Below are 22,575 nucleotides of genomic sequence, written 5' to 3'. Positions count from 1 at the left end.
AAATCAGATAAAATATATTTAAAAAAATGTATCAGTACCAGTTGCAACAGCACGATGATTTCAAAGAGTTCAAATATCTTTATTAAGAGGAAGTTGATAAAATGTTAATTGAAGCCAAAGCACTCCACAGTACATAGGCCTAATCAGTTTGTTCCACGTCACATTTTTATAGATTTGAATGAGACTAACAGCAAATGTTTATAAGGGACAGATATTTATATATAAAATATAATAGTAAATACAGTAACATTGTCATTTTATCATATGCATTCAGCAGGATATACTTTTATCAAAAGTGGCAATGCAGACAGTGGTTGTTAATGCCCCTCAGAATACAGAATAATAACCCATTACACCCTCCTGTAAAATACTAACCCTACCAAATGGATACAAATTAAAATACTGATTGAATGATCCTATTATATTCACATAGTTTCAGGAAAGTGTAGTATGAAAAAAAAACACTTTGCATGTAACGTGATGGCAAAATAGCATTAAGGTCATGTGTAGAAAGATTCACATTGCATTTATTGGCAAAAAAAAAACAAGTTGATGTGGAGAGTGTGTAGATGAAGAAGATTTTGTTGGAGGGGCGGGGACTTCTCCATTTGAGGACTTCAGCCCTGCAAAAGCTAGTGCTTCACTCCAGTTTCAGCAGCTCCACGTCAAATATTAGTGTGGCGTTGGGAGGAATGACACCAGGGTGTCCTGTGGCCCCATAAGCCATATCTGGGGTGCAGGTGATCTTCGCCCGCTGACCCAAACTCATCTAGAAGTAGATGGAAATACTATAGAGCAAGTGGAAACTGACAGAATTGTTTAAGAATACATGCAGCACAGCATCAGGCTCAAATACCTGTGCAACTCCTTCCTCCCAGCCCTTGATGACTTCCTGTCGCCCGATCTTGAATTTGAATGGCTTGTTTCTGTCTCGTGACGAGTCAAACTTCTTTCCATTCTGCAGCATTCCTGCAATTAAACAGAAAACAAGTTAAATACATAATTACCACCATATAAATAAATATTTATATTACAAATTTATAAATAAAATATTTAATATTTAAGTGTTTTATTTAGATTATTTTAAAATTATTTTAGCTTTACAGTTCTATGATTTCATTATTACTTATGCACTTTGTATATTCCAACGAATGGAATATATTTTTTCTTTTTGTGTTTTTATATGAATATGTCACACAATTATCCTATTAAAAGCAATGTAATACATCAGATCAAAAGTAATCTAAAAGTAACCAAAAAAGTAGTGATTATATTTCCTAAAATGTGTAATGTAATGGATTACATTACTAACAGCAATTTTTGTCATGTAATTTTGAATCAGTAATGGACTTCAATTTGTAAGTACATTTAATATTTTTTATATTTTCTGAAGAAAACAGGAAACTAAGCAGAATTGTTCAAAATGCAAAAATCTAAACCTAAAATTAAGGAGGAAATGGAACAGCACAAGCACAAGTCATTAACACATCTACACACATATCTAAGCAGACAAGCAGCTGACGAAGAAACTGCAAAATTGCAGTTTCCAGGCTTACAGGAGACAGTAATTGCAGCCCTGGACCAAGAGCTGAACAGATATCATCAGCACGACATCAAGCATCCATTTAACAGCAGATTCACACGCTACAACATGGTGAACAAAACAGACAGAACAAAACTACTCTAAAACAGCAGCTGGTGAAATAGACAGTCCACATCAACCATCCAGCATGCCACCATCATACAAACAGACCCAATGGTGCCAGCAGTTTATACTGACATCGTGAGAAAGACATAGATGGTCCACTTCAGTATTACATGTCACTTTAAAATACAACTAGATTTAAACTTATTTTTCAAGCAGCTTTTGCACAGGCCATGAGGCTGCAGTGTTGGTAGTGGTTAAGGTGTTTCTACAGTGTTCTGGACAGTTTTTAGGGTGTTGCTAGGGTGTTGTAAATGGCTGGCTATTTGGGTCTTCTGGCTGGGTATTGCTGAGGTGTTCTGCATAGTTTGAGTGTTGCTAGTGTGTTCTAGGTAGTTATTGGAGATTATTTTGGATATTTTAGGGCCTTCTGTGTGGTTGTTATGGTGTTACTAGAGTGTTCTAGATAGGTTTTAGGGGTGTAATGGTTGTTGGAGTGTTTTTGATAAGTTTAGGGTCTTCTAAGTTGTTGCTAGGGTTTTCTGGACCGTTTTGTTTTTGTTGTTGTTGCTAGGTGGTTGCTAGAGTATTCTAGATGTTTTTTTTTCTTTGATGTTCTGGATAGTTTTTAGGGTCTTCTGTGTGGTTATTAATGTGTTACTAGATTGTTCTGGGTGTTTTATAAGTGTTGCAATAGGTGGCTGCTAGAGTTTTCCAGATATTTCTTTGATGTTCTGGATAGTTTTTAGGGTCTGCTGGGTGGTTTCTAGGTTGTTACTAGAGTCTTCTGGATGTTTTAGGAGTTTTGGAATAGATGGTTTCTAGAGTGTTTTTGGTTTGTTTTGATGTTCTGGATAGTTTTTAGGGTTTTCGAGGTGGTTGTTAGGGTATTACTAGAGTGTTCTGGATGTTTTAGCAGTGTTGCTATAGGTGATTGTTAGGGTGTAGCGATAGTGTTCTGTGTGGTTTCTAGGAGGTTTTTAAGGTGTTCTTGGTAGTTGTTAGGGTATTCTGGATGTTTTAGAGTGCTGCTAGGTTCTAGGTGGTTGTTAGGCTGTTCCTTTGGTGTTCCAGATGTTTTAGGCTGTTGCTAAGGTGTTCTGGGTGGCCCCCAAGTATGTGATACTCTGGTCTCCAGATATGGTTTAACTTTTTTTTTAAGTCGCTAGAATGTTATTTTTAATTTTGTGGAACAGAAGAAAAAACATGTAGTATTATAGAGATGAATGCTAAATTTATTCCTGTGAATTTTAACAGCAGGTCTACTGGATGTACTGACTAAAACAGTCGACTGCACTGGAATATTCTTTGTTTAACTGCTTCAGGGGGTCTGCGGGGTGCCTCCAATCAGACAGGAGTGGTCCACTAACACACAGCTGAGCCACTGGAGGGAGCGTTTCTGTGCTTATCTAAATCTCCCTTGGAATCTGAGCTCTTGTGATCCAAATGAACAAAAAGAATGAAATATGAAACATTGGCCTAATTCGCCGGATTATTCGGCCGGTTTAAGTAGGTCACCTTTTGCCTCCTATATCACAGGAAGGAAAAGAGAAAGAGAGAAAAAGACATAACCAATAACACCGTGGTCTACCATGATTACAGTACGAGTATGTATATATAAGAATACGTCATAAAGGTTGCTAAATGTAAAATAAAGCATGTTAAATGTTTGTAAGATTTAGCAACAAATGCTGTTCAGATCTGTCAGATGTGCTTAAAAATACATTTAAAATGTAAACGTCTCCTATTTAATTGTTAATTAAAATTTAAATAACATTTCATTTAACTCTCAGCTAAAATATTAATAGGATTAATTTTATTTGATGGCTAAAATTAATCAGCTCATTTAGTAATATATTCTAATTTACTGTGTTTTATTTGTAACACTTTTTATATTTAATTAATCACACCAAATTAATGTTAAATAGACATAATTTAAACAAAAATATAACAATTAAATATAAATCTAAAATATAAATATAAATTCCTTTCCCTAAAAAGTACAAGCTTCCCTGTGCCTACAATTTATATGGCAAGATGAGATATTTTGTTACACAGAATTCAATATCACAAGTCTTCATTTCACTTTCAACACTAAATGTATGAATAACTATCTAACTATGCTTTAGTGAGGACAAATGTGATTGTGCTTTGTTTAAATGAGAGTCTGACATACCATTAAAAGAATTTATTCCTTACGGTTTCGTCCATGCCGAGGGAGATATGAAAGATCCCTCACGCAGAGAGATGGTTCTAGTACAGTACAGTATTAACTTTCCCTCCCCCTGGACATAAATGGAGCTGAGATTTCCAGGAAGGACTTTGCGCCAAGATATCTGCAGAGTGGGCTTCATTCCAAAAACCAGACAGTATATTATAATAGCAGCTTGTTCTATACAAGGATGAACTAAAGCTTATTTATGAATGAACTAAACTGACTAAATATATCCAGTGTTGCTACAAACCTTTGGAACTTTGATCAGTCTATTTATGAATTAGATTTAAAAATAAAATTCTAAACATTAGTAGTGCTTGCCCATGCAAAACTTTACAGGTTGCTATGTAGTTGCTAAGGTCGGTAGCCTTACAGAAAATATACCTCCGGTGAGCAAGCCAAAAATGTACTTATAGAATATCTGTTCAGTACAAGTAACAGAATATCTTGCAGCTTGTACTATTTGCTCCCTGTTGTTATGGTGTTGCTAGGGTCTTATGGATGGTTGCTGGAGTATTCTGAATGTTTTTAGAGTGCTTCTAGTGTCTTCTGCTGATTGTTAGGCTGCTCTGAATGCTTTAGATTGTTGCTATGTTGTTCTAGGTGGTTGTAAGGTTACTGCTAGATTGTTGTGGGTAGTAGTTAGGATGTTGTTAGGGTGTTCTGGATGTCCTTAATGTGTTAGGGTACAGCTAGAGGTTCTTGATGTTTTAGGGTTTTCTAGGGAGTTCTAGGTGGTTGAGAGTTTTGCTAATGTCTTCTGGGTGGTTGTTATGGTATTCTGGGTGTATGAGGGTGTTGCTAGGGTGTTCTGGATGTTCTTAGTGTGTAAGGGTGCTGTTAGAATGTTCTTGATGTTTTTTAAGGTTGTTAGGGTGTTCTCTGTATTTTGCTCTTAGTATGTACTGCTAGGGTTTTCTGGATGTTTTAAGGTTGTTGCCTGTGGTTGTTAGGGTGTTTTGGATGTTATTGGTGTTTTAGGGCATTGCTAGGGTGCTCTCCATAGTTGTGAGGGTGTTGATGTTTTAGGTTGTTTCTAGGGTGTTCTGGGTGATTGTTCTGGTGTTGCTAGGAGATTGCTAATGTCTTCTGGATGGTTGTTAGGGTGTTGTAGTGTGTTATGGAAGTTTTAGGGTGTTCTCTGTGGCTGTTAGAATGTTCTTTGTGTGTAAGTGTGCTGTTAGAATGCTGTTTATGTTTTTAGGGTTATAAGGTTGTTGATATGTGGTTGTTAATATCCTCTGAATGGTCGTTCTGGATGTTTTAGGGTGTTACTAGGCTGTTCAGTGTGGTTGTTCTAGATGTTCTTAGTATGTTAGGGTGCTGCTCGCTTGTTCTGGATGTTTTTTGGGTGTTGCCTGTGGTTGTTGGGGTGTTTTTGATGTTATTGGTATTTTGGGGTGTTCTGGATGTTTTAAGGGTGCTGCTAAGGCATTCTGGATGTTTTAGGGTGCTGCACGGGGGTCATTAGACCTGAAGTGACCCAAAACCTGGCTCAGTACAAGTCACAGAATATATCGCCGCTTCTCCTATCAGCTCCCCTGTGACAACAATAACAATAAGCGGTCATGTAGGGTGGGAGCCTTTTTTTCAAAAAACATGAAGTTGTTCTCAGTTCCTGAGTCTGTGCGTGAGAGGTCGGTGGGAAAGAGTGTGAACCAGTCCAGCAGGCAGCTATTTTTACCACGGCTTACAGTATCTGTCTACAAGAGCTGGCAGCCGGTTTCTCTAAGTCAGCGTCAAATGTAATCAGATGCTCACGCTACCTGAATGCAACTGCCTCTTATAGATTTGCTGGCACATTTCAGCTCGAAAACATGTCAGCAGAAAACCGTGTGGCACGGCACACGCAAGGTTCATGTATCATCAAACAAGAGTGCTCTGGTCTGAAATGTTAAGTGCAAAGAGAGTTAAAAACAGTACTATCAGCTGGTTAAGACAAACTACTTTGCACTCCAATATAATCATGGCGTTAATAAATACTAATTTTCCTTTTTTAACCTTATCTGTTGTAATTAAAATTGCTAAGTATATAATAAAAATGTAATTTATTCCTGCGATGCAAAGCTGAATTTTCTGCATCATTACACTAGTCTTCAGTGTCACATGATTCTTCAGAAATCATTCTGATACCAATTTGCTGCTCAAGAAAAATTTCTTATTGTCAGTTTTGCTGCTTTGTTAATCAATAAATATTCATATTTTTGTGGAAACTATTTTATATTTTTCAGGATTCTTTAATGAATGCAATGTTTCAAAGAACAGCATGTTATCTGAAACAGATATTTTTGTAATAACGTAAAATCTTTACTGTCAATTTTGATTCATTTAATGCATATTTGCTGAATAAAACTATTAATTGAGTTTTTAAAAATCTTAATAACAATTAAGGTATGTGTGTACATCTGTTCAATAGTTTCCTTGCTAAACTTAATCTCACATTACAGCCTGCTGTGTGGTGACCTGCACAACTCATTCCCAGAACCTGAAACCCTGGCTACATCCCAATTTCCAGACTATCCATACTATATAGTATGCCAGAATATGATTAGAGCATCATGAATCATAGTTAAGTTGAAAAGAGAATGCCAAATGTGCCCAAGTGGTACAGTATACTATTCCGGTGGGATTTCAATGCATGTTTTTCAATTTGCTGCAACTGAGACCAAAGAAAGAAAGAAAAGATAATAATAATAAAATTGTTGTATAAACACGAACAGCTTGGACAACAAAACATTTCCAAAAGTGATAATAATAATTAATGTTTTTTGGGCACAACATCAGCATATCAGAATGATTTCTGAAGAATCGTGACATTGAGATAAAAATTTAAGTTTTTATTAAGCTATAGTGAAGGAGTTGATATATTTTAAAACATATTCAAATCTATATGGATGAGAGCCAATTTGCTGTAGTTGACTGAGAAATAATTTTGGGCAATTATTCCATTAGGAAAGTTAGTTAAAGTAAAACATTGAGCAATGAACTGTGGCTCTCACATAGCGTAGTATCTTCTAGAATCAAGAGAAGGAAGCATACCTCATAATTGCACATGACATCACTACTTTAATGACTCTGAATGCCTGATCAGGGTTCAAGAAACTGGACACCTAGTGGGTTTCTCTTCATTGCCATTACAGTGGCCTAACCTTGGAGCCACCACCAATCACATGGGTGTCTCTTCAGAGCATATTTATACATAGTGTTGCCATTGTTATTAATAGAGCCACCAGTCACGGGAGGTCTGATGGCTTCCTGTGCTCTAATAATAAACCCCAGGGGATCCAGCGGGACTGGGCTAATTGACTTGTTCTGCCCAGCTGGGTCAGAGAAAGCTAGATGTGCGAAGGGTGGGGGTCTCTCTGCTAATTCAGGCATGAGCCTGTGATAAAATAAAATCCATCCTGTTTTGCATGTCATGCAACCATTAATGCTGATAATATACAACCTGAACATTATGTTAAATTATTATATTATGAATTGGAATAAAAGGTTCCATTACTAGCAAAGCAGCAATTATAATTTCAGATCCTCTACAATCATAATTCAGTTAAGGTAAAGCATTTTTCCATCAAAAATGAGATGCAACCAGAGTCTAGAATTAACATTCACCCAGTGCCAATGTGTCATTAATTGATACTTTTATTTTGCCAGGATGCATTAAATTGATCAAAAGTGACAAATAAAGTTCAATTGTAAATAAATGCTTTCAAGAACCCTGAAACTGTTCCAAAAACTTTTTTAACATTAATATTAATAAGAAATTATTCTCAATCACCAAATCAGCATATAATTTCTGAAGGATCATGTAAACCCTGCAGACTAGTGTAATGATGCAGAAATTTCAGCTTTGCATCACAGGATTAAATTGCATTTTAAAATATATTCAAATAGAGAACAGTTAATTCAAATACAAAATTAAAAATATAAATATATTTCACATCATTGTTTATACTCTATTTTTGCTCAAATGCAGCTGTAGTGAGCATACATTGAGACTTCTTAAAAAAAATACAAATCTTACAGACCCTAGCATACATTAAATCTATAACACCACCAACCATAAAAAACTGATACTGCAGAAATGTATTTATTCAGATTTTCATAAAAAGAAGCATTTATGCTCTGTCACTTTATTGTGTCACATAGGATACGTGTGACAGTCATGTTTTTGTTTTTTTTTAAGCTGGCCATTTGCTTTTCTCTAATTTTTCTCATATGAGCTAAACAAAAATATATAAATGGCATCTGAAAAAAAAATAATAATTCTAATCCACTTCCCCATTTTTTTTTTTTTTTTGTATCTGGTCACTCTAGACAGATTTAGCATTCAATATCTGCAGACTGTAATCATAGACAAATGAGCACGCTCCACACATTAGCTCTAGTGATGACTGTCTCTGGTGGTAGTGCTGTATCTGGTTCACTCCAGGGCTCGAGGGCTCTTAGCGAAAGCCCTGCAGTGCTATATTAAGTATTGCAGAAGGGCTGTATTGACGTCTGCAGTGAGTCTGACCCTGTTAGCTGCTCTGAGTGCTAATGACGGCCAGAAGCTCACAATCAGTGCTGTCTGACTCTAGCATAGTTCTGCCTCAAGCTGTTTACTTTAGTCGAGATACAGATACCGCTGATAATTCTGACTAGACAGGAAAAACCTTTCATGTTTTTGCCTTTTTTGTCAGTATTGAAATTGTTTCCGTTTAAAGATGACACAAGACGTAATATAATAATAAAAACTAATTCTAATTAAAATAAATGCAGTTGTTTTAAAATACAGCTGTGGCCAGCATTAATAGAACACTAGTATTTCCAGCAGCTAAAGCAGTTTTAATTCTGTTATTATCTTTTGCTGTAGTGTGTCAGTGGGAAGTATCAGTTTACATTTGCAAACATTCATTTAGCCATTTATTGTAATAATCCAGTGAGATTACAGCATTTTTACACAAGTGCCTAGTACTTTTAATAGTACTATAGCTTTGCAGGTAGGTTTCTTGGAAGGTTTCTTCATTTTCACTTGTGCTCTCAAGACTCTATTGTATTTTAAAGGTAACAATATGAACGTTAACCATAGTGGCAGGCATGAATTTTCTGGTCCAGCTGGCAACGTCCTGTATGTCAAGCACAATAGTATTGAAAATGTAAAAAGTTCAAGCAATAATAATTATAAGGGCTTATTATGTACCAACATTTAAAGTTCTACCTGCATTTTCAAAGAGAAGCATGGCGATACTGAGAGGAAAGAAAACATTAAACAAGTGCAGACAGAATGTTGTTATCGACATCCTGTTTCCTGTATGTATGAGCTAGAAGTCCGCAGGGCGCACCAGTCGCCTGAGTGAAACGTCTGACAAACAACATATGAGAACAGTTACAGCAAATTGTTTACCTATGTAATGCACAACGCATGTCTGTCCTTTCTTCGGAAAAGTTCTTCCTGTAAAGAAAGAGGAGAACAAGACAGTCAGTGCCAAAGATGATTCATAACAAGTGAACCGTAAAATCCACTGCACCATCACAATCTGGTGATTAAAGACACTTTTTTCAACTTGTAGTTAATGTTATCAATTCATTAACTCCTCAGACACAGACAACACCCTTGTTGACCATCCACTGGCCATATGATATGTATTACACATAAATTACATGAACTCTCTCAAACAACCAAGCCCAATCTTATTGGCTGGCGGACACACAGCTTCCAGGAATCAAAGGTTTTTATCACGTAGTGTAGTTTAGAACACTAACTATATAGTTTTATCTTCAGGCTTTTGTTCTAACAACACTGTAGCTTGCCACCCTAATTTAATCCACATACCCCAGAGGGATTGATAAAATCACATGGGAATCCATGAAGCAGCTTCTACAGTCATGAGGCCTGGGTTTGGTCTTAGACTTCATCTGCAGTCCTCTGAGGACAGTGCACGCGTTAGGTCTACATGTAGCAAGTTTTTTAATTAAACACAGACACACACACACACACACACACACACACACACACACACACACATATATATATATATATATAGCATATATTTCTTTTTTAAAAATAACAAGCAGTTAGAAAACGAATAGAGAGTGCCAGTGTACGAGAGTCAAGTCAACAAATAGCTTATGAAATAATTAGAATAGTGCTATAGTTCGAGGGTCAAATAAAAATGAAAGAGATGTATTTTTAGATGTTTTTTGAATATGGCTAAAGACCTATCTGCTCGAAATCACATTTGATGCTATATACAAAGTAACGTGACTGCAAACTAAACCTTTCTGCTTGCTTTCAGAAGCAAAAATCACAATGCAGATTGTTGTAGAGGACATCTGACAGCTACAGTGAGGAATCATAATGAGAAGAGTTGGCACACATGGCACATATTATTTGCTGGGCACAGACATAGCCTAACGTTACGTTAAATCCCTGACTAGACAAGGAGCGGGAAACATCCTCATAGCCATAGGCGTTTCGTTTGAAACCTTAGTTTTCAAAGCTTTGCTAAAATAATATGCAGTGAAAATAATCTAGACTGTAAATAGATTATGTAATTAAAGCGACAGAATGTTCCCGCAATCCATCTTTTTGCCGCTAAAATGTACAGAAACAACATTCGAATCCGCCAGAGCGTTTAGAACGTTCCTGAATTTGAAATTCAAACTTATTAGATGATGGCGTCTTACCGTCTCCTGGAGATATTGTTTCAACCTCAACCCCCATTCTGTAAGTGCGGGCAGTGAGAGAGAGACAGGCTGTGAGACAGCAGCGCTGCTGCACTCCGCCCACTGTCATATCAAATCTACTGCACGTGCACGCGCCCTCGGCTAGATTGCGATGGAACCGCGGTGAAATGTTAGATTCCTGTCTGATTAACCATCAGTCTTTACGAGATTCTGGCATGCTGGAATAGTGTTCTGTGTAAAATCTATTTAGTAGCACTTATAAAATATGTTACTTTTGTAGCCTATAATGTAAAAATAAATAAAAATAAATAAATGCTGTAAGTTAAGATACCTGCGTTTTCCATAGGCTAGTAAATGAATAAGAGTGTTTGTTTTAACATTTAAGCAGAAAAATAATAATGCACAAATAATGCTAGCTCCCATATTATGACTCCAAGCTGTCATGAAACAGTAAACCATATGAACATTCATATTCGCTCCGTATTTTGTGGTTAGTTCACAAAAACGTATTTTGGCCGTTTTTAAGATGGCTTCTCGTCACGAGATTCTTGAGTATTGTTGCAGTCCTGCGCTCCATCTGGTTGTTTTGAACTGATCACGTATAATCGCTCTTTATCAAACTACCCTTAACGATTTGATTACAAACTACCTAGATTGAATCAGTAGTCAGTTCTCGGCAATAGTATGTTCCTGCACAACCGGAGGCTGCAGATTCAGGACCGCAGTTCTAGGACCCTAGTTTTTCGTGACAGCGCCACCTACCGTACTGGACGATATAGCGATGGCTGCAGTTTCAGGACCGCAGTTCCAGTACCCTGTTGGTTTAGTTTGCAGTCACGTTACTTTGTATATAGCATCAAATGTGATTTCGAGCAGATAGGTCTTTAGCCATATTCAAAAAACATCTAAAAATACATCTCTTTCATTTTTATTTGACCCTCGAACTATAGCACTATTCTTATTATTTCATAAGCTATTTGTTGACTTGACTCTCGTACACTGGCACTCTATTCGTTTTCTAACTGCTTGTTATTTTTAAAAAAGAAATATATGATATATATATATATATATGTGTGTGTGTGTGTGTGTCTGTGTTTAATTAAAAAACTTGCTACATGTAGACCTAACGCCATAGGCTTGTCATAGCACTTGCATATTATTGCTCTTTTGTTGGTTTTGATTGCTTCTTAAGTGGCTTTGGATACAAGTGTCTGCTAAATGTAAATATAGGCTTAATGTAAAATTTGACTGATGCAGCAGTACGTTAATTAATTAGCAGAAATGTTAACAAATAAAACTTAATTGTAATGTTAAAACATGCTCACAAAAACAAAGATAGTAGTTAAGTCATTGCTCCAACTAATACCCTTATCACTGATTTAACCAAAATATAAGAAAACATATGTAATCTAGGTCTACCTATGGTTTTATTTGAACATTTTAGATAAGGTAATGTGCCAACGCCGAGACCGCGTGCTGACTATTATGTCTTGACGTAAAGAAATTCTAAATCGTCAAAACTGGCCCCTTAAAACGAACTGTTCGAAAGAATCGATTCGAGGAAATGAATCAAACCTCCCTTCTCCAGTTTGAACGTGTGTAAACTACAGTTCCCAGAATGCCTGAGTCATTCTTTTTCCTGTTGTCCTGTCCATGACTTCAAATGTCTCCGCGGGGAAATGCGGACACAGCTCAAGTTTATATGTTTATGCGCGGAATTGCCATGGTTTCGGCAGTTTTGTCAACAGCATAATGGTATGTTTGTAATTTTATTTTTTTTTAGAGACGCTGTCTGCAGTTTCTGATATAATATCTTATATTTTCTTTATATTCAGGATTGTTCTAGATCTAACGTTAAATTGCGTGCTTCAAAGGCCATTATGTGTGGTATTGGTGTAAAACATGTTAACCAAATAGTTGCGCTAATGCCCATAAAAAGAAAAATTATCAAATTATAATTGCTTCTGTCAGAGTATGATAGGTACTATGTTATTGTTGCTACTGTAAATGTAAACTCTAAACAATTAAATAAGCTTAATAAAATATTTTTGTGGTCTCACTACCTTAGGGGTTATTTTGTGGAAACAATGTCCAAAGTTTAAAGTGACATTTATGTGATGCTTCTTATTCTTCATTTTTGTAGGCTATGTTGAACAAAATGACCTCCCATTACAAAAACAACCATTTATATCATCTTACATCATGTTAAATACAGTTATTTTCACTAAAATAGCATGTCCTTTTAAAATGTTGGCTTCTAACAAGTCACCACATGTTTATTGTAGTATTAATAACTGTAGTAAATATGGTTATCATCTATTTGTAATGGTGCTATATATGTATATGTATAACCATATAAATATGGTTATCATCTATTTGTATCAACATTGCTCTGGGAAACTTATTAAATTGAGTTATTCCTATAGGAATCTGCGCTTTGAGAGCAAAAATGCAGATTTCAATCATTTTCTAGCTGATCACTTGAATGTACCTTGCTGATCAACAGACCTGCTTTATTTGAAAGTAAGTTCTGTACATCACTATGCTTTTGACAAGAAACAATGGATCTTTTTTGCATGCTGCACCTTAATGGGCTGTTTTGTAATATCAGCATGTATACGCTAGGCCTATATGGACAAAAGAATTGGGACACCCCCTTATAATGAACAGGTTTGACTATTTAAGTAATTTCCTTGAGAATAATTCTTAATGTTTAAGCATGTAATGATATTCTAGGGAAATGTGTCCTTGTAAATACAACTTTTAAATAAATTACTTATGTTTCCATCTTTGTTGCCACAGTTTTGGAAGTGCCTTTTTCTGTTCTACAGAAAAGTGTTCCAATACTTTTGTCCATATAGTGCACAGGTTTTAAACTCTTTAGATTAGTTTAGATTCTACCCTCATTTAAATGTTACTGATCCAGATAATCAAGTCATCCAGGCTTATTTGAAAACTAGGCCTAAATGGTTTGTGTGTTGGAGAAGGGTTGGAACTCAACTCTAGAGGGCTGTGGTCCTCCAGGAACTGAAAGTTTGACACCCATTATATAGTGTTTGTCTTAAATATGTTTTTTGTGCATTTCAGGCCTGGGACAGAAATAAAACAAAGTCAAAAGACAATGCATCCCAACCTCAGAGGGTTTTATGACGTTGGGGGTCGTGTCAGCCTAATCTGGTCATCCTTGAGTGGAGCCTCACTCTGGCCAATAGGATTAGAGAGTGAGGGAAGAGGCTTTACCTATTCTTGGAGTATGTGATGGCAGTCTTCTCCTACTGAAGCACAGAGTGACATCTACCTCTCAATTCTGACTGTAAACCTCTTTTCTGTATGAAAAGGAACATTATTTTCCTTTCCATTGGAGAAACTGAACCAAGCATGGAGCTGGGAAAAGCCAAGCTTCTAAGAACAGGATTGAACACCCTGCACCAAGCCATTCACCCGGTCCACGGAATAGCCTGGACGGACGGTAAGCAGGTTTGTCTCACGTCGTTGTATTCTGTCGACGGTGAGCCCAAATTTGGCGACACCAATGTCATCGGACAGTTTGAACATGTCTTGGGACTCTTCTGGGGGCCACTGTGCTGCTCTGGTTCCCCGGCGTTGCTTGCCGTCCAGCATAAAAAGCATGTTACTGTTTGGCAACTTCAGCTCAGCGCTTTAGAGCAGAACAAACTCCTCTGCACGCAGACCTGCGAAATGAGCGAGCCGTTCCCACTGCTGTCCCAGGGATGCGTCTGGCATCCCAAAATGGACATCTTAGCCATTTTGACCAAGCGGGATGCCTCCGTCTTGTTTTCCGTGCGGGTCGATAATCGTCGAGTGAAGGCTGAGATCAAGGGCAGCGGTCTGATCCACTGTGCCTGCTGGACTAAAGATGGAACCCGCCTGGTGGTTGCCATCGGAAGCGCATTGCACTCATATATTTGGAACGACATCCAAAAAAGCCTGGTGGCATGTTCCTTCTGCCCTATTTTCGATGTAGGTGGATATATCTGTGCCATCGAGTCCACCAACGAGACTCAAGTGGCTGTAGCCACTGAACTCCCACTTGATAAAATTTGCGGGCTCAATGCAGGTATCGCGTTCGATCTGCCTAACGAGTCAGAGGCTTCAACATGCCGTCCTTCTCCCGTTTTGACAGTGGATGCGGACTATTATTTGGACAGACGGAGATCATGTGATTCTGAGCGCTCGGGACACGCTTCCTCATCCGGACCCATAGATCTAACGCACATTCTTGCCAAACACCGAAAATCTGATCCAAGTCCACTCATACACTTGAGGCGGCGGGATAATTTGACGGGAACAGGTCAGGACTCATCACATCTGATTCTGGTGACGTATGAACGGAAGGTCACCACTACGAGGAAGGTCAGCATCCCTGGCATCTTGGTCCCTGATATTATCGCCTTCGATCCGAGCGGGAGCACGGTGGCTGTGGCATCCAACACATGCAACATGATCCTAGTTTACTGCATCACAGATTCTTCCATGCCCAACGTGCAGCAGATCCAGCTGCAAAAAAATGAGAGGCCAAAAGGGGTGTGCTTTTTCACCAACAAGATGTTGCTCTTCATGATTGGCCGGCAGAAGTCCAATGATCCTGCTTTCCTCCCCTCCTCCAACACGGACAAGTACATCTTGAGGCTAATAGCCAAGGAGCTGGTATTCGACGAGGAAGGTGCCACCCCAGTGGTTCCCAAGTCTGAGTCGACGAGCCAACATCATGGGATTAGACGTCATTCTGAGAACTTTTCTAAAGAGGACCGTCTATCAATTAAGGATCTAATACTTCCTGGAGGCTCGGTAACTGTTTCGCCATCCAGTAAGAGAAAACTAATCGAGGAGGTACACAGCTCAGATTTGAGCCCCGTGGCGAGCTCAGTCGACTTCTCTGATAGAGCATCCAGTGCCTCTTCTGTTACTCTGGAAAACTACGACATGGATCACATCACCCGCATGGCCACGCTTGCTGTAGCCGGTCAGGCTAGCCGGGATTCCAGTCGACCCTGTTCGCCAAGGTACGAGGCTTCGGAAAAATTATATTCCGATGCAACTCCACCAAAGAACAGCTGTCAATCCAAAGAAAAGAACTTGGAGCAGCTGACGCAAAACATGGAGAGGATTTTCACCCGATTTGCTGATGTCCAACAGTGCCTCACAGAAATCAGAGACTTCACCCAGAACGGCAAGAAGATTGCATGCAGTTATCCGTCAGCTTATGAACCTCAATATGTGCACATTACATGTCAGGTATGAAATTACCTATCGTTTTCTTTAAAATTGTGCAGGAAAAGTCAGCAGTCTTCTGTAGTAGAAAAATCAAGTAAAAAAACGAATCTGTTGATTTATTGCATAAAGAATTATATTTTCAGCATTGTATTGAAAAATCATCTTGTCCAGTACTCTCAATTTGCAAAATCAAGACTCTAGAACAAAACAAAAGCTACATATAATGTGAAAACATTTACAGTGTTAACATTTTTATTAGAAAAAAAGTTAATGTTATCATATATATTACAATTAAATGTAATAATAATTATATTAATTTATTATGTTTAGTAATATACAAATATTTAATAATGAAAAGAAAATTATAAATATTATTCATAAGTAATCTGAATTATAAGTAATATAAAGAGTAATAATTATTATTATTTGTAAGAGTTTACATTACTATAATGTAAATGTAAACATTACAATATAATAGCACAGACCATCATTTATTTCATTTGTTTATGAACCACTTATAAATAAATAAATAATGAATTTATAAATAATTTATGACTAATCTAAATTATAATTCTTATAACTATGATTATGTATAGTCATTTGCATTATAATACATTATAATGTAAATATAAAAATGATGATATCCCAGTCCTTTATAATCATTTCTGGCTTTTTTTGTCAGACATTTTGATGATTTATTTTTAAGTAGTTGCATTAGTGTTATTGTTGTTATTTTTTAAATACAATAATTGTATTAGTAGTTCTGTTTGTTGAATTCATAAGTAGATTTTATTCATATTCCACAGCATTTCACATGCTGCTTAACTTGTATTTAAATGTTAAATATAATAATTACACTGCAAAATGAATGATTACTTGATTAGATGATTTACTTCTAGAGCTAAATCCTAATCCAAACCAAGACTCTACAAAGCCCATTTTACTCTTAGACAGACCATCAGGTCGTTTAGCATTGTGAGGCATCACGCCAACTCATAATTCCTCTCTCTGTTGTCAGTACAACCCTTTGTCAGCAGATGTCAGATTGAATTGATTCTGTTGACCATGGCATAACTTGTCTTAGGGAAATCACTGACTTAATCCACGAGCACATGACCGGATCCGTTGTGAATGATGCTTCCTTTAAGTGGCTCATGGTGCTGCATATTGTATTTGTCTCTTCCTTCAGAAACAGTTGTCTGAGAATGTGTATACGGATGAGAGAAGGCCGTTGTTGCTGTGTGGGGGACGGATCTGCCTGCGGGTGGTGCAGGAACTCTTTGGCCTGACGGTCATAGAGATGATGCATGGTATGTCTGGAAGAATGAGTCTCCATCACAAACATACAAATATGGAGACTTCCCAAAATGTCAATCTCACCACCTTGATCAATGCATACTGTATGTAATAAAATGAGACGTAATCTGATGCAGATACGTATAAGGTGACCGTACGTCCTCTTTTTCCCATATGTCTCTGGCCTTGAATTCTAAATTGCCAAAAATGTCTGGATTTTTGCTTCGTTTTCTTATTGACGTAGTCCTCGTATATTATATCTAGACATTTGCATTGCTTTGGCAAGTTTCTGTAAATCCCTCCTTCTCAAATGACACAATTGGTGATCATATGCAGTGCCTCTGTGCTATTGGTCAAACGACATTTCAGTCATTTACTTGCAGCAAGCATGAAAACAATTGGAAAACAAAGCCAAAACTAGACATTTTATGCCCTTTAGAAATACTGGCCAAGATATATCCAAGAAATAAGTATGTATGGTCACCCACATTGATAAACTGACTATTTGAATTTGAATAGCATGTGCAAACATTGCACACTGAACGAAGCACCTGAATGTCACTGAGATCTCTGTGTTGACGTTCCAGGCAGCAAGCAGGTGGCATGTATTAATGAAGCCGTGCAAAGCACAAATCCTGTTTTCCTTTGTTGAAGACAGATTGTTCGGTGTGCTTTGGCTTCATTTAATTGTCAATGACTAAAATAGGAAGTGATTAGGTGGAGCAATCGGATTTGATGGTTTAAGTTTGAATCAGCTTACAGCCTTTTGTGCTGTGCATCTCTACAGCTGATGTATGCTTGAACCACTGTCACTTATGCTAAGACCACAAGTTACTGTGCAGAAACTTCTCAGATTTAAAGGAATAGTTCACCCAAAAATGAAAATTTGCTGAAAATGAACTCACCCTCAGGTCATTCAAGATGTGGATGAATTTGTTTCTTCTCCAGAAGAGATTTGGAGAAGTTTAGCATTATATCACTTGCTCACCAACGGATCCTCTCCAGTGATGGGTGCCGTCAGAATACAGCAGTTAGAGTCCTAACAGCTGTTTAAAACATCACAGTAATCCATAATAACCAAAAATTATCCTATGTTGTCTGAACATATATCTTTAAAACTGTTTTGGACTATTTTTGTTTGTAAACGGACTATTTAAAAAAAAAAAAAAAAAAAAAAAAAAATATATATATATATATATATATATATATATATATTTTTTTTTTTTTTATGTATATATATATATATATATATATATATATATATATATATATTAAATATACATAAATTGATGGAGTGGTGTCGATTACTTGTGAATTACTGTGATGTTTTTATCAGCTGTTTGGACTCTCAATCTGACGGCACCCATTCACTGGAGTGGATCCATTGGTGAGAAAGTGATGTAATGCTAAATTTATCCAAACCTGTTGAAACAAACTAATTTTCTTCTTGGATGGCCAGAGGGTGAGTGCAATTTTAATACAATTTTTATATTTGAGTGAAGATTGAGTGAAATCCTTTTTTTCATCTTCTCACAGGTCCCATGTGGATCGTCTTGGTGGCTGATGCAGATGGTTTTGTTCCACTCACATTTAAACATAAAGATGAGCTCACAATCAGGAGTGCAAGAAGGAAATCTCCTATAAGACCGCCGAGTTGTGCTGATGTGTTTCCCCCTGAAAGTCCAGTGTCTCCCAGTGCAGAAAAATGAAGCCTGTATCATCTCAAGAGGACTTATTAGAAATATTTTTATAATATCTTTCTGGTGTTAGCTGGATATCTTTGGTTAACACGGGGATAATCCAAACTCTTAGTTTGGAATTCAGGGAAAACTTCTTGCTGACATATTCGCCACTGTGATACTTATTGGATGTTGATAGATTTATGTAACGTGACAGTTGTCAAGTGCAGAATAGTTTTTTCATTTTCAGAAGAAATACTTGAGTGCCTGCTTGAAATAGTTTCTATTTTGTCCCACACAATGTTATGTGAAATTAAAGAAGATTCATAGTGATTGTATTCTTTTTTGTTTCTTCATTGATTTGAAACACATTCTGGTTGCATAGTAATAACCCACAGTAAAAGAACCTAATAATAGCACACACAGAAAAATGTTTTTTGATTGTGCAAAAATCTTCACTCAGATTATTGCTTAAATTTCAGAAAAAAAATGCAGTAACACTGAATTAAACATGAAATGTTTAAGCAGAAAAACTGTAAAACAGTAATCTTGATTTCATTTCAAGTCCACCTTTGCACATTTTGCATTGCCTGATTATTATTTATATTAAATTTAAAGATTCCTTCAGGCTTATGTTTAAAAACATACTGTACAAAAACATTTAGATAGATGAATTCATCCAAATAATATTCGATATTATATTTATTGAAGCGTCTTCAAAATGCTGAAGCTATGTGAACCAGCACAATTTGTATTAATCCTGTAATCCATTCACTAATATTGATAATCACTAATACAAGTTTAACAATATATTATCAGTCAATTTTCCCCCAGGAAATCCTGATATACAGTATAATGATATGTAGTCCATTCACGGGTGTAAATTAGATAATTAAACTGTATATGTGGCTATATGCTCACCTGAAAATACAGAAACAGACTGAATACAGAAACAAACTGAAATGTTTACAGAAAAACTAAATGATATATGTCACACAGTGTAATATACACTAACACCACTCATCCCAGCGCTGGGCTAGAATATAAGGATCAGCTGTTTGAGGACGTCACGCGCTGCTCAACTCAGCTCTGAGAGATTTGCAGGTAATACTCTGGCTTCTGAAAAATAAACCACAAATATATACTACATTATCATATATACAAAATACATCAATATAAATTCAATTCAGTTTATATATATACATACACACACACTGCCATAAAAATTTTTGGCTTCAGTAAGATTTTTACAATTTTATGCACTAAGACTACATTTATTTGACCAAAATACAATACAAACATTGTTACATTATAAAAAAATATTATTAACATTTCAAATAACTGTTTTCTTTTTGAATATATTTTAATTTGCAATTTATTCCAGTGATGCAAAGCTGAATTTTCAGCATCATTACTCCAGTCTTCAGTGTCACATGATCCTTCAGAAATCAATATAATATGCTGATTTACTGCTCAGGAAACATGTATTGTTCATTAATATTAAAAATAGTTGTGCTGCTTAATAATTTTGTGAAATCCATGACTTTTCTTCAGGGTTTTCTGATGAATGGAAAGTACAAAAGAACAGCATTTGTTTGAAATAGACCCTTTTTTAAGCATAACTGTCTTTGCTGTTACTTTTGATGAATTGAATGCATACTTGCTAAAGGAAAGCAATGGATTTTCTGTAAATCAGGGTCTTCACCTGAGCTCCTCCAGTGCGACTTTGTTTCGTAACCTGACGTCTTCACTGATGGGGTACACCATGAGGATCATGAGGCCTGCGGTGATGCAGGCCACGGGGGCGGCTCCGATGAGAAGTTTGAGCGTGTAGACCACTGGAGGGGGCTGTCTGCACGCGCCTGTGTCATAACCAGCAAACCTATACAAACACCAACAGTAAATTTCAACACAAATAGGAAATATTGCATTGTGTATGCCACTGTCTGTCATGATTCATCATTCCCAGCTGTAAATACTGAAAGAGTGATCTCACTGTAGACAGAGCGTCGACACTCCGAGAGAAATGCCCGCAGCAAACTTAGTGAAGAAAGCATACAGGGAGTAGAAGATTGCCTCGTGTCCTTTTGAGTTGCGGTTTGCCAGTCTGAAGTCATCCACTACATCTGGTAACATTGACCTGAGCAACAGGAAACACAACAAGGCGGAGGCATCAATCATCATCTCTATTAAACATGACCATTGGTACCATAAAGCCAATTCTTCTTTGTAGTCGGCACAAAAAAGCAGCAATTTACTCATTTGGGGATTTTCCGAGTGTATCTTTAAAAACCAAAAAACAGCATGACCTTGCCATGAAACCTGTTATTTGGGGGTGATTAAACCTATGTATCCGAGGGGTTAAATCAAAGCTTAAATAAACAAGTTATGATGCATGGCATAAGCTCCATTTCTGAAAAAGATGAGAGTTAGGCTGCCTTTTTAGGCTGCCACTGCGAAACTAATTTGGAATTTGAAAATCATAAAACACCCTACTTTGTTTATGAGTAAAACTGTATTTTATTTTGGTTTGTAAGACTCACCATGGCAACAAGAGAGAAGCGGCCACACTAAGCCCAGATGATACGGCCACGACATATGCCACTATCAGATTTGGGATGAACACCAGCATCACCGTGAACGGCATGATCCACTGCACACATGACAGTTTAAAAGAGCTCACTGAATGTAACACAATGAACATATGCATTGTACCAGTTTTAGGTGCGATAGGTATGTCTTTGGCCTCCAGAAATGAATGATGCATTTTTGATCTGACTCCTGTCATATTAGAAAATTAGGCCATTTAAACTGTATATACGATTTTGAGATCACATGACCACCTGAGAAATGTTCATTTAAGTCTGGTTAGGCCCTTATTATCAGATACTTAATAAAATAATCATGGATAACACCTCTGCTTGCAAATGAGCTGTTTTTACATTGACATCATGTGATGGTGCTTTCAAGCCAACAGATGTCAGTATACAGCTAAAGAACACTGTTGTACTGAAATCTGAAGTCTGGTCAATGATCATAATAGAATCCTACACTGAGAGAGAAAAAATAAACACTTCTGAATCTTCACACAGAAGTTTTTGTAAATGTAACAGATATGTACAAATAAATGACAAGTAACACATTGAATTAAAAGTGAAATTTTGAAATAGAAAGTAGACTTTAAAAAATGAACATATTTTCTGTTTTATTTTAAGTATTTTTGCACATTTTTAGTAATTTTGTCTATTTTATCATTGTTATTTTATATAATAATTTTATATTTTATTTTTATATATTTTTAATAGTAATTTTAGTCAAAAAAAAATTTTTTTTGTCATTTTAGTACAATTTCTCATTTCTAATCATTTCTAATTAATTTTCTAATTTTTTAAGTTTATATCTAATATTTGCATTTTACTTTAGCTTTACTTTGATTACTGGAAACAGTTTTAATAGCTTTAGTTATCAAAATAAAAACACTTTTATACATGATAACAAACTTTTATTATAGTTAAAATGCCTCATTATTGTCATTCATAATCATAACATGGTAGCATCATTTGTTAACTTATAAAACTACTGAAGCTAAAGATCAATCGGATCAATTGGAGTCCTCCAAATCACTGATTAAAGAGACAGTTCACCTAAAAATGAAATGTCTATCATAATTTACCCACTCTCGTGTTGTTCAAAACCTGTATGAATTTCTTTTGGACAACACAAGCTCTGGTTTATTTTTTATCTTATTCTGTGTTCAGTAGAAGAAAGAAAGCCATACAAGTTGGGAATAAGTAGAAGATGAGTAAATGGCATTTTTGGGTGGACTGTCCCTTTAA

At 36.5% G+C, this 22,575-nt stretch overlaps 3 protein-coding genes across 4 annotated transcripts in view; 1 reads left to right on the top strand and 2 right to left on the bottom strand.

Annotated features, from left to right (window-relative positions):
- Nucleotides 1–58: 58 nt before the first annotated feature.
- On the bottom strand, nt 59–10,578 carry fkbp1b (FKBP prolyl isomerase 1B). The gene is made up of 4 exons (XM_059512190.1): nt 10,530–10,578; nt 9,247–9,294; nt 857–969; nt 59–769 (listed from the first exon to the last, which is right to left on the bottom strand). Exons 1-4 carry the CDS (start codon nt 10,564–10,566, stop codon nt 641–643), a joined length of 327 nt encoding a protein of 108 aa, XP_059368173.1. The 5' UTR covers nt 10,567–10,578; the 3' UTR covers nt 59–640.
- Nucleotides 10,579–12,177: 1,599 nt separating this feature from the next.
- On the top strand, nt 12,178–19,077 carry wdcp (WD repeat and coiled coil containing). 2 transcript variants are annotated; one of them, XR_009424146.1, is made up of 5 exons: nt 12,178–12,284; nt 13,617–15,785; nt 16,954–17,074; nt 18,397–18,522; nt 18,597–18,731. XR_009424146.1 is itself a non-coding variant. In XM_059512188.1 (4 exons), exons 2-4 carry the CDS (start codon nt 13,860–13,862, stop codon nt 18,767–18,769), a joined length of 2,220 nt encoding a protein of 739 aa, XP_059368171.1. In that variant the 5' UTR covers nt 12,178–12,284; nt 13,617–13,859; the 3' UTR covers nt 18,770–19,077. The 2 variants fall into 2 exon arrangements, 1 of the variants encoding a protein (XP_059368171.1); XM_059512188.1 differs by lacking the exon at nt 18,397–18,522 and having other exon boundaries at nt 18,597–19,077.
- The window catches only part of mfsd2b (MFSD2 lysolipid transporter B, sphingolipid), a 22,477-nt gene continuing 18,951 nt past the window's right edge, over nt 19,050–22,575 (bottom strand). The window contains exons 11-14 of the mRNA XM_059512189.1: nt 21,283–21,392; nt 20,736–20,879; nt 20,445–20,621; nt 19,050–19,858 (exon numbers count right to left, since the gene is read on the bottom strand). Of these exons, the coding sequence (XP_059368172.1) occupies nt 19,807–19,858; nt 20,445–20,621; nt 20,736–20,879; nt 21,283–21,392 (483 nt within the window). The 3' untranslated portion in view covers nt 19,050–19,806. The remainder of the gene's footprint in view (nt 19,859–20,444; nt 20,622–20,735; nt 20,880–21,282; nt 21,393–22,575) is intronic.

The sequence above is a fragment of the Carassius carassius genome, chromosome 27 (assembly GCF_963082965.1).
Source record: "Carassius carassius chromosome 27, fCarCar2.1, whole genome shotgun sequence".
NCBI lineage: Eukaryota > Metazoa > Chordata > Actinopteri > Cypriniformes > Cyprinidae > Carassius > Carassius carassius.
Note: the sequence above shows the minus strand (reverse complement) of the source record. Positions and strands in the feature narration are given on the sequence as shown.

What these genes read in the sequence shown, in the direction of transcription:
- wdcp (XM_059512188.1), top strand. Translation starts at nt 13,860, where the DNA reads ATGAAAAGGAACATTATTTTCCTTTCCATTGGAGAAACTGAACCAAGC. An exon ending in ATGTGCACATTACATGTCAG is followed by an intron (nt 15,786 to 16,953) that starts GTATGAAATTAC and finishes CTCTTCCTTCAG; the next exon opens with AAACAGTTGTCTGAGAATGT. An exon ending in GGTCATAGAGATGATGCATG is followed by an intron (nt 17,075 to 18,596) that starts GTATGTCTGGAA and finishes ATCTTCTCACAG; the next exon opens with GTCCCATGTGGATCGTCTTG.
- fkbp1b (XM_059512190.1), bottom strand. Translation starts at nt 10,566, where the DNA reads ATGGGGGTTGAGGTTGAAACAATATCTCCAGGAGACG. An exon ending in AACAATATCTCCAGGAGACG is followed by an intron (nt 9,295 to 10,529) that starts GTAAGACGCCAT and finishes CTTTCTTTACAG; the next exon opens with GAAGAACTTTTCCGAAGAAA. An exon ending in ATGCGTTGTGCATTACATAG is followed by an intron (nt 970 to 9,246) that starts GTAAACAATTTG and finishes GTTTAATTGCAG; the next exon opens with GAATGCTGCAGAATGGAAAG.